The sequence below is a fragment of the Sinocyclocheilus grahami genome, unplaced genomic scaffold, assembly GCF_001515645.1.
Source record: "Sinocyclocheilus grahami isolate Dianchi unplaced genomic scaffold, SAMN03320097.WGS_v1.1 scaffold194.1, whole genome shotgun sequence".
Lineage (NCBI taxonomy): Eukaryota > Metazoa > Chordata > Actinopteri > Cypriniformes > Cyprinidae > Sinocyclocheilus > Sinocyclocheilus grahami.
In genome coordinates this window covers 965,748-977,810 of record NW_015505373.1, presented here as the reverse complement: position 1 = coordinate 977,810, position 12,063 = coordinate 965,748, and the positions used below count along the sequence as shown (strand labels likewise).

The 12,063-nt window shown below is 39.2% G+C and overlaps 1 protein-coding gene across 1 annotated transcript in view; it reads right to left on the bottom strand.

The window, feature by feature from the left end:
- LOC107594982 (voltage-dependent L-type calcium channel subunit alpha-1D-like) overlaps positions 1-12,063 on the bottom strand; it is a 112,418-nt gene that overhangs the window by 19,473 nt on the left and 80,882 nt on the right. The window contains 9 exon segments of the mRNA XM_016285228.1: positions 3,858-3,904; positions 4,237-4,287; positions 4,553-4,701; positions 4,785-4,887; positions 8,412-8,508; positions 8,586-8,713; positions 8,932-9,091; positions 9,673-9,764; positions 9,840-9,905. Of these exon segments, the coding sequence (XP_016140714.1) occupies positions 3,858-3,904; positions 4,237-4,287; positions 4,553-4,701; positions 4,785-4,887; positions 8,412-8,508; positions 8,586-8,713; positions 8,932-9,091; positions 9,673-9,764; positions 9,840-9,905 (893 nt within the window).

The following is a 12,063-nucleotide window of genomic DNA, read 5'->3' as shown; positions in this document are numbered from 1 at the left end:
CTGGTTCCCGGAACTAATGCTCCTCGTGACAGCCCCTCCTTGGTCGATTCCTCTGAGGAAGGATTTACTTCATCTTTGTTTCCAAATGCAATGACTTCAGTTTTCTCCTTGTTTAACTGAAGAAAGTTCTGGCACATCCAACTGTTAATTTCATCAATGCATTGGCAGAGGGAGTCACTGGGGCTGTAGTCATTTGGTGATAAGGCTAGGTAAATCTGGGTGTCATCTGCATAGCTGTGATAGGCAATTTGGTTCTTTGTCATTATTTGACTTAGTGGGAGCATATACAGGCTAAACAAGAGTGGTGCAAGAATTGATCCTTGTGGGACTCCGCATGTCATGGACGTCCACTTAGAGTTATGCTCTCCTATACTCACATAATAGCCTCTCCCTTCTAAGTATAACCTGAACCATTTGAGTACCATCCCAGAAAGTCTGACCCAGTTTTCCAGTCTCTCCAGAAGTATGTTATGATCGACAGTGTTAAACGCGGCACCAAGATCTAGTAGTACCAGCACTTAAAAAAAAAATAATTCTAACCTTTCATTAAAGTTAAACAATTGAAAGTGGGGAGAAAATCTCATGATGAAATAAATGTTTTTCTCCAATGCATGTTGGCCACAATTATTGGCACCCCTAGAAATTCTTATGAGTAAAATATCTCTGAAGTATATTTCCATTCATATTTCCATTTTTTAGCACACCAGGGTGACTAGAAGAAATTGCCCAGCAATGGCTTCCTGTTCCACAGGATTATAAATATGAGGAACACAAAGGCCAAATTCCTTTAAACATCCATCACGAGTAAAACCAAAGAATATAGTTCTGATGTGCAGAACAAGATTGTTGAGCTGTAAAAAGTGGCTATAAGAAAAGAGATAGAGCATTGAAAATCCCCATTGCCACCATCAGGGCAATAATTAAGAAAATCTAATCAACTAAAGATGTTACAAATCTGCCTGGAAGAGGACGTGTGTCTCTATCATCCTAACGCACGCTGAGGAGGAGAGTTTGAGTGTCCAAAGACTCTCTAAGGATCACAGCTGGAGAATTGCAGACATTAGCTGAGTCTTGGGGTCAGAAAGCCTAAAAAAATATATCAAACAGCCCCTACATGTTGTTCGGGAGGGTTTCAAGAAAAATTCTCCTCGCTCATCCAAAAACAAATTTCAGCATATTCAGTTGTCGGACACGACTGGAACGTCAATTGGCACTGGCTTCTATGGTCAGATGAAACTTTAAAAAAATAGTTTTTTGGCAGCAAACTCACCAGATGGGTTTAGTACAGACAGGGATAAAAAAGTACCCCATGCCCACGGTTAAATATACTGCTGGTTCTTTTATGTTGTGGGCCTGTTTTTCTGCCGGAGGTCTTGGACATTTTGTTCAGATGCATGGCATCATGGATTCTATCAAATACCAACAGATAAAAAATCTAAACCTGACTGCCTCTGTAAGAAATCTTATAATGGGCTGTGGTTGGATCTTCCATCAGGACCATAATCCAAAACAAACATCAAAATCAACAAAAAAATGGGTCACTGAGCACACAATGAATTTTGTGGCCAATATGAAAGCATTTATTTCACAATGAGATTCCTCCCCAAGTGAATTCAGACTAACTTGAGCGGAAATGTCAATCAGAGGAGTTCAAGAAAACAACAGACTTGTCTGTGATTGGCTACATTGCTTAATGCTACAAAAACGCGTTGCAAATTCAGATGTTTACAGTAAATATAATTGTAAACACAATACACAAATACGTACTGGAGTCTTTACCAAATCCGTTTCACCAATATCCTATTATTACAGTTTTAACTGAGGGTTCCTTTGGCCGTTTCTCAATATGCGTTCTTTATGTGATCTTGGATCCTTGTTTTCTCACTCTACATCATCATCATTAACCATCGAATTTCAATTCCACTCCTCGAGAACACAAGTATAGAGGACACATGAAAGTGCCCGGATGTGTTCTTGAAATCGAGTAAGCATCGAATGCAGACTCGAGAGAATCGAACCATTAGAAATCCCAGAAGACGCACGATGTACAGAAGCCTGTAAACTTTAATCTTCTCATTCTCGCTTAAGAAATAACCACTGCAAGCTCGCAAATATGTGACAGCTTGTGAGAGTAAACATTTGCCATTTTGTTTTGCATAATTTTAATGAAGTGAGAAAGCCTGTCATACTTTTTATTGGCATATTAAAAAGAATTTTAACATTGGCAAAGAATATGTAACATTATACATAGCCTAATCATTTTCACAAATACATGCTATAAAATAATATGAAAATATTGTCTATAATAAAATAAAATAAATGTTTTAAAAGTATTATGTTTGTGATCACATAACAATGTGTTATTTATAGAGCCTGACCGATATGGGTTTTTTGGGGGCCGATACTGATATTAGGGAGTAAATAAAGGCCAATATCGATATATCGGCCGATATTCTTTTATAGTACAGTACCAGTCAAAAGTTTGTACTTTCCCATTCGTGTGTCCAAACTTTTGACTGGTACTATATATAGAATACAGTATATACATAAACAGAATATATATACATAAAATATTTTTGCAATGATCACTCAAATGTGGTGATCAAACACTTATAATAATGTGACAAACATATGTAATGGAGGCAGGGCATTTAACAATTTAACAATACACTTTATTATCCAAAATGAGTCTGACATCAGTGCACTGAACAGTAAAGTTGAAGTTTATTCAACTTTATTTCAATTCAATTCCATTCAACTTTATTCTGTTGAAGTTTATTTCACTTCGGAAACATCCATTCACAGATTTGCTCTACTGTCTTTACACACAGACGAAACTTACTAGAGAAGTGTGAAGTGTGAAATAATATACCTCTGTAAATAAATACAATTTAAATTCATGTCTTGCGCACTTTAATGCCCTTTGAATGTAACGCGTACGTACCCTTGGAACTGAAATCATGGCGGAATATCATGTGAAGTCCACTTCGCAGGGCACTTATGGTCGAATAAGACAATGCTTGCTTCTGCCTGAACAAGAGACCTCCTTACTGAAGTGAAAGTGCTGGCTGGTGTCACGAACGCGGTGGCGGATTTCCACCAAATTCAGGGATCCTTTCAGCTCGAGGAGCCCTCTCGAACGCTACCCTCCATGCATTAGTAGCCCCCCGGGATCGCCAGATTGGTCAGCGCCTGACTGTGAATTTAACCGTCCGTAACTCCCAGACCCCGGCATTCGAAAAGGGGCCTCGAAAACACTTGATTTGGCGTTCAGTTCAGGTCGTCAGTAGCAAACAACTGAGCGCGCTCTGCTGGACAAACGACGTAATTACACCATTAACAAACATTTTATCTGCATTTTATGCTCTGTAAAAAAAAAAATCATATCCGTGGCATATCGGCGATATATTCGCCAATACCGATATATCTGCGACAGGCTCATATCGGCCGATAAAATCGGCAAAACAATATATCAGTCGGGCTCTAGTTATTTATTGTGCATTGCGTGCTGTTGTCTCGCTCCTTATGACCTGCTGTCTCTGTCAGTTGAGTCTCTGTCATTCTCACAAAGATGCGTTCTGTGTTCTCGTGTCCTTCCGAGTTCATTTTTTCAAGGTAGCCTGGCAAGACTCGTCTTCATGAGAACACTAGTTTGTTCTTTGCGCTCTTTGAACTGTGTGAGAAAATGGACGTGTGGCTTGAGAGCGCGAGAACAGTGTCAGTTGCGTGAGAGTTGCCAGCCCTGCTATGGCCAGTTTGGCTCATATTTATCTAGTTTACTTAAGTAGAAAGCCATTTTTCTTAGTTTTTATGATTTTGTTTTCTGTGGTAACCTCAGTGGTATTGTGACCTCTCACCTTCTGGAGTGAGTCCTGAGCTGAGGTTCTCCATCACTCCTGAGGTTCTGAGTGAGTGAGTCTACTTCATATACCCCAATGCAACACGATTGTCAATTCCAAAAAAGAAAAGTGGAACACAGCCCAGCTCTCCAGGAGCAGTGTTGGAGATCCCTGCATTAGAGAAAGTACTTTAAAAGTACTTGCATATTATTCAAATCAAATCAAATCAAATTTAATCAAAATCTAAAGTAGTTTATTTTGAATGAGTGAAAATTGCTTTCCAGTTTAATTAAAATCCTTGGTGCAATCCTTGGACCGGGTTCGCACATTTGCATTTACAAGCGCAACGCTCAAATACATATTTACATGTACACTGATAAAGACTGAAGTGCTTTACTTCGTATATCTCTTCCTCCTCGTGGAGGTTGACGTCTACTAGACCTTCATCCTGTGTGCATGTGTACCTGGTATTCCCTACATTATAGAGACCAAATGTCCCCACAAGGGTAGAAATGCCAGTAAATTTGTAACTTGTGGGGGACATTTTTTGGTCCCCGTGAAGAAACAAGCTTATAAATCATACAGAATTAAGTTTTTTGAAAATCTAAAAATGCAGAAAGTTTTGTGGGGGATAGTTTTAGGGGTAGAGTTAGGGTAAGGGGATATACAATATAGTTTGTTCAGTATAGAAACCATTACGCCTATGGATAGTCCCCATAAAACATGGAATCCAGTGTGTGTGTGTGTGTGTGTGTTTGACCTCCAGCAGGTGGCACTACTTGGTCCAGGAGTTTCATGCTAGTTCTCTTCCAGATCTTCTTGATGACGGCTCGTAACTCCTCATTGGCTTGATCCAGATTCCCTGAGAGACACAGTCAATAACACAATTAATGACCCATTCACACCAGCACATACATGTGAAAGTCTCTGTCGCAAAATCTTTACCTTCAGTCTTGATTTTCAGAGCAGTTCTGACCAGAGCGAACAGGGTGGCATTGAACATGACTGTACCGTCACTATTTAGTGGCATGTTCATGGCAACCAACCTCTAAGGAGATATTAAGAGAAAGAGGGGAGTTTAGACGTGTTTAGTCTGTGTATATAATGCAACTAATGCATGTGATATTTATATTTAAACTTCCTTTATTAATGTTATATATGCTTTAATAATACTATATCACATGGTTTAAACAGTCCTTTTTTTATTTTTGCAACCTACAATTACTAAAATTGCTGCAGCTTTTCTTAAAAATTGCAGCTATATTTGCAGCATTTTTTTTACAGTGAAAACCCACCAAAATGTATGATTTGATTATATAAGTGTTAATGACAGTAAAAGTACAATTATATTTTTTTGTGTAGAATTACTGAATATTTGGTCCTGGACCCCCCATGCACAAGGCAATCATGAAACCAGAAAAGAAATATTCATAGTTATGTTTTGCTGAAAATACAGAATTGTGTAACACATAGTACAGTGACAGTGTACAAGCTATTATATGTAGTCAGTGACTGTACATTTTATATGTCTTAAATCACATTTAGTTTTTTTATATATATCATTGCCGATTGTTGTAATATTGTTTTAGCATTTTTTCCATTCATCCAATCATAGTATTATCAGTGATTACATTAACCAGAAGTGTTTTAAAAAGTGTATATAAAATAAAACAATGTACTTATTGAAATCTATATTACTGTTGAAATCAGTCATTACTATAAAAAGCACATATTCACCCCAAGATACAAATAAATGTTGTGTCGAAGTTCCGACACTAGGGGTCACACTTGGGAGCCCAGACAAATCATTAAAGGGTTAGTTCACCCAAAAATTCTGTCATTAAATTACTCACCCTCTTGTTGTTCGAAACCCGTAAAGACCTTCGTTCATCTTCGGAAAACAATTTAAGATATTTTTGATTAAATATGAGGGCTCTCTGACCCTCCCATAGACAGCAAGGTAACTACCACGTTCAAGGTCCAGAAAAGTACCAAGATGATCGACAAAGTAGTCCGTTTGACATCAGTGGTTCAACTGTAAAGTTACGAAGCTACGAGAATACCACCATACGGTCGTGTCATGGTGCTGTCATGAACGCGTGTCCAAAGTGACGCAGTAGAGACGAAAATGTGGAATAAAGTCGTTATTTTTGTTTTCTTTGCGCAAAAAAGTATTCTCGTAGCTTCGTAACTTTACAGTTGAACCACTGATGTCACACGGACTACTTTGCCGATCATCTTGGTACTTTTCTGGACCTTGAAAGTGGTAGTTACCTTGCTGTCTATGGGAGGGTCAGAGAGCCCCCAGATTTTATCAAAAATTAAAAAATAAATATTAAAAAAAAAATTAAAAATATTAAATTGTGTTCCAAAGATGAACAAAGGTCTTACGGGTTTGGAACAACACGAGGGTGAGTAATTAATGACAGAATTTTCATTTTTGGGTGAACTAACCCTTTAAGAAAAGGCCAACGAAATAGGTGATCAAAATTTGCATAGCTGGCCACCACCCAGATATCTGGGTATAAATAAGCCAGCGTGGCATTTGCATACTCGTTTTGTTCTGAGTAGTCAAGTAAGCGTAACCCACCCAAAGGCAGTTCAGGAGTTGTGGCACAAGAGACACAATGTTCCCTCCATCAGGAAACAAGGATTACCATAAATAACTGAGACGTTCCCTTTCATTAGGTCACTACAACGTTGCGTCGAATTACAGATACTAGGGGTCCTTATACTAAGTGCCACAACTGGCTGAATTAAATTACAAGTTCACGATGACACAGATATTGACAAGAACAGCGGCATGTCACAAACAAATGCATCTTATAACCTTCAAATGCAAAGGAAGCATGACCTCCCTTCTTTCACCTTGGGAGAGCTGCCATATAATGGCAGAGGTCAACTCAGCCGGAAGACTTTTCTTCAGCTTAAAAATTCTGAAAGGGACATTCCACCCCAAAATGAAAATGTTGTCATTAATCACTTACCCCCATGTCGTTCCAAACCCCTAAAAGCTTAGTTCGTCTTCGGAACACAATTTAAGATATTTTGGATGAAAACTGGGAGGCTTGTGACTGTCCAATTGACTGCCAAGTAAATTACACTGTCAAGGTCCAGAAAAGTATGAAAGACATCATAGGTAGAGCTATCCAAGTGTCCAGACACCATGCCAATGGCCTCAGTGGAACTACATTGCCTGTGGAACTACAATGCCATGACAAAGGTCTTACGGGTTTGGAACAACACGAGGGTGAGTAATTAATGACAGAATTTTCATTTTTGGGTGAACTAACCCTTTAAGAAAAGGCCAATGAAATAGGTGATCAAAATTTGCATAGCTGGCCACCACCCAGATATCTGGGTATAAATAAGCCAGCGTGGCATTTGCATACTCGTTTTGTTCTGAGTAGTCAAGTAAGCGTAACCTTGGGAGAGCTGCCATATAATGGCAGAGGTCAACTCAGCCGGAAGACTTTTCTTCAGCTTAAAAATTCTGAAAGGGACATTCCACCCCAAAATGAAAATGTTGTCATTAATCACTTACCCCCATGTCGTTCCAAACCCCTAAAAGCTTAGTTCGTCTTCGGAACACAATTTAAGATATTTTGGATGAAAACTGGGAGGCTTGTGACTGTCCAATTGACTGCCAAGTAAATTACACTGTCAAGGTCCAGAAAAGTATGAAAGACATCATAGGTAGAGCTATCCAAGTGTCCAGACACCATGCCAATGGCCTCAGTGGAACTACATTGCCTGTGGAACTACAATGCCATGCTGGAAGACTTTGTGTCCATCATGACGCATAGTGACGGGTGAGCAACATCGACCTTGCTCCTCAGGTCTGTTGATGAAGCCACCTTCTGAGGGGCCGGTGCAGGGCCAGGGGGGTTGTCCCCCATGACAAGCAGATGTAGGTTGCTGTTTCGGGTGTCCAGGGATAGAACCTGGCCTGTGTCGAGGCAGTGTGCATCTGCTTCTTAACTGTCGAGAATTTGTGTATGAGCAAGGGAGAGACCGCTGCCTGTGCTATAGATCCAATGCAGAGGTTTTGGAGAGGTGAATGAAGTGCTGCTTCTCAGTAAGAGATGCTGCATCAGCTCGTAAGAACATTTTTATGCCAGGATATCTGGGGCAATTGCTCTTTCAGAGGAATTTTTCTCTCAAAGATCTCCGTCTTAGCACCCAGGCGCACACTCACCACACTTATCTGTGTATGACCAAGGGAGAGACCACTGCCTGTGCTACTACCACTGCTCGTCAATTTCCTTGTCCTTTTCTCAGTAATGTCAGAGATGTCTGGGCTCTCAAGTGTAACCCCTATTGTCAGAACTTAGACACAACGTTGAAGTGACCAAATGAAAGGGAATGTTTTTCTTGCCAAAAAATTGTGGAAATGAGACAAAAAAATGCAAGCAGCAGGTGGGAAAAAACTTAATTTGCTTAATTTAGCATTACATTTTGCAATCGCAAAATCCTAGAGAGACTGCTAGAGAGACTGCAAAATCCTAGAGAGACTGTCTCTGCACAGTTTTATCTATGTGTCTATGTGCATGTGCTTTATGTGCTTTATACCTTGCAAGCCACTCTATGTGGACACAGCTTGCCAAAGCCCAGCGGCGGTTGAATCCTGCGCAGTAATGTCACCACATCTAAGTGTTTTATACGGCCCCTGATACACACACAATATTCATTGTCAAACAAAACACACAGAGTGATCTAGAAGTACAACATCTTTTGGATATATACTTGGCCTCAGGATCATATTCCGACCAGATCCTCTTAAATTCATCTAAATGATGTGGTCCAAGAATTGACCAATCACGCGTCAGGTAGTCAAAGTTGTCCATGATGACAGCGACAAACAGATTAATGATCTGGAGGAAAAAGAACAATAATAAAACTGAGTAATATCATTTATGTCAGATAACAAAACAAAAACAAGTATTACCGAGTTGGAAAACAGAGCAATGTTGAAGAGAAAAATAACAAGAGGTAGTAGGAGTAGATGCATGATTATTAGAGACTGAATATGTTTAGAACTACTAAACACACAAATGCAACACTTCTTAAAAGCTGAAATGTTTTGAGGTACCAAAAAAGCACAGAGCATGTAGAAGCTGATGAAGTAGAGGATAGCGAAGTTGCTGCCACAGCTTTTCTCCTCTCCAGGGTTATAGTCGGACTCAGAGTCACACTGTTTGCCAGGCAAACACGCCAACATGATTAGCTGCCATGCCTCACCCGTTGCACATCTGACATACAGTAAGAGAAAAACCAATGAAAGACTGTCCTGTACTTTTGTGTATTGTTACAATTATTGGCAAATTCATTTTGATTTGAACTTTTATTACGAATTTGCCCTATATGGTACGATTCATCACGGACCGTCGTCAAACAGACATGTAAAAATTTAACATTTTTTTTATTTGGTATTCAAAAGGAGGAGATGCACAGCCTGAAAAAAACTTAGTAATTGAGCAAAGAATGTACTACTTGGTTTCTGATTAAATGTTATATTCTTAATGCATAAATGTGTTGCTAGCTCTGGTAACTTTTTTTATTTGGTATTCAAAAGGATGATTAAATGTTATATTCTTAATGCATAAATGTGTTGCTAGCTCTGCTTACTGAAAACATTGAATCACCTTCATGTTTTTTACTAGTTAATACTAATTCACTCTATTTACACTAGTATTATTGGATGTTATTTCACTTAATTTACACTGCTTTGATCAAATTAATGTACAGCTTTTGCCATTCCAGAAAGACTCACTTCACTAAACTGAAGTGAAACATCAGTGCTCACAAACACACAATATTCTCATGAACACACCTGAACAGCAGGAGCACAGCTTGTGGAAAGGTCTGGAAATTATTGTTACGATTAATACTGGTTCCATCCACCATGGCGATCTTCCCAAACACCTAAAATAATAAAACCATCACATTAGCATAATAATTCACAACAGGTTTACTACATTACACAAGCAGATGATTTACCTGCATTCCAATGACAGCATAGATGAAGAACAACATGGCAATAAGCAGAGCCACATACGGAAGAGCCTGAGAGACACAGATGAGGAAATTACAGTAAATCAGCCCATCTTCATTATTAAAGGCAGGGTAGGTGATATGGTTCAAAAACATTTTTTGTTATGCTGGTTGAAAACCTCTTCACATCCCGATAGCAATCACTAAGTTAAGTGGTCTAAATTTATTTATATGTATTTATATCATCTGTGGAAGGCATAAAATGTTCGTCCAATCAAAAGTAGTCATGCCTGCCTGTCAAAATATATATTTGCATACCTCTGCGCACCGTTTGTGCAGACATCGTACGTCATCAGCGCATTCCAGCGAGAATGAAAGGCGCTATTACTGTAATATTGTGCGCGCTGTACTGTAATGTTTTCTCAGCAGTGAATGAGACATGAGGTAATCTGACAGCGCTGCATTCAATCCTCTACCAACGGCGTCTCTCATCGTGCTGCAGGTTAGTCTCTGCTCTGACGGAGTGCGTTCATGTGTTTTGGAGGAGGCTTTGCAAAGTGATTATTCAGGGAGGGTGGGATCTTGCTTTCAAAGCTAGCTTGCTATCGCTTGCCTTTCCGAAATCGCCTGCCCTACCTTTAAATATCGATAAATAAACCCTAAAATGAAGTCAAACATTACATTTACAAAGCTACTAATTGCAATATTAAAATAAATGAATGTATTTTATTAATCTGCATTCCAAGTTACTTTATATGTACTAGTTAACTAACAGCTAGTCACAGACATAACCAGCTCAGGACCAGCTTAAACCAGCTCATGGCCAACTAAGGACCATCCACCAACGATGTCTCTCATAGTGCTGCAGGTTAGTCTCTGCTCTGACGGAGTGCGTTCATGTGTTTTGGAGGAGGCTTTGCAAAGTGATTATTCAGGGAGGGTGGGATCTTGCTTTCAAAGCTAGCTTGCTATCGCTTGCCTTTCCGAAATCGCCTGCCCTACCTTTAAATATCGATAAATAAACCCTAAAATGAAGTCAAACATTACATTTACAAAGCTACTAATTGCAATATTAAAATAAATGAATGTATTTTATTAATCTGCATTCCAAGTTACTTTATATGTACTAGTTAACTAACAGCTAGTCACAGACATAACCAGCTCAGGACCAGCTTAAACCAGCTCATGGCCAACTAAGGACCAGCATAAACCAGCTCAAACCAGCTGCCATGCTTCAAAACACACCTAACCAGCATATGCTGATTTTTTCAACAGGGGTGTTTTTTTTCTATTGTATTGTGCTAATTTCGTTGTGTTGTGGCTTGTTTCTTTTGTGTTGTGGCTTGCTTCCGTTGTCTTGTGGCTTGTTTCCATTGTGTTGCGCTAATTTTGTTGTGTTGCGGCTTGTTACTGTTGTGTTGTGCTAATTTCATTGTGTTGTGGCTTGTTTTTGTTGTGTTGTGCTAATTTCGTTGTGTTGTGGCTTGTTTCCATTGTGTTGTGCTAATTTCGTTGTGTTATGGCTTCTTTCCATTGTATTGTGCTAATTTTGTTTTGTTGTGTCTTGTTTCCATAGTGTTGCGCTAATTTCATTGTGTTGCGCTAATTTCGTTGTGTTGCGGCTTGTTTTCATTGTGTTGCGCTAATTTTGTTGTGTTATAGCTTCTTTCCATTGTGTTGTGCTAATTTTGTTTTGTTGTGTCTTGTTTCCATAGTGTTGCGCTAATTTCATTGTGTTGCGGCTTGTTTTCATTGTGCTGTGTTAATTTTGTTGTGTTGCGCTTGTTTCCATTGTGTTGTGCTAATTTTGTTGTGTTGTGGCTTGTTTCCATTGTGTTGCACTAATTTCGTTGTGTTGCGCTTGTTTCCAGTGTTTTGTGCTAATTTTGTTGTGTTGTGGCTTGTTTCCATTGTGTTGCACTAATTTCGTTGTGTTGCGCTTGTTTCCAGTGTTTTGTGCTAATTTTGTTGTGTTGTGGCTTGTTTCCATTGTGTTGTGCTAATTTTGTTTTGTTGTGTCTTGTTTCCATAGTGTTGCGCTAATTTCATTGTGTTGCGGCTTGTTTTCATTGTGTTGTGCTAATTTAGTTGTGTTATGGCTTCTTTCAATTGTGTTGTGCTAATTTTGTTTTGTTGTGTCTTGTTTCCATAGTGTTGCGCTAATTTTGTTGTGTTGTGGCTTGTTTCCATTGTGTTGCGCTAATTTTGTTGTGTTGCGGCTTGTTTCCAT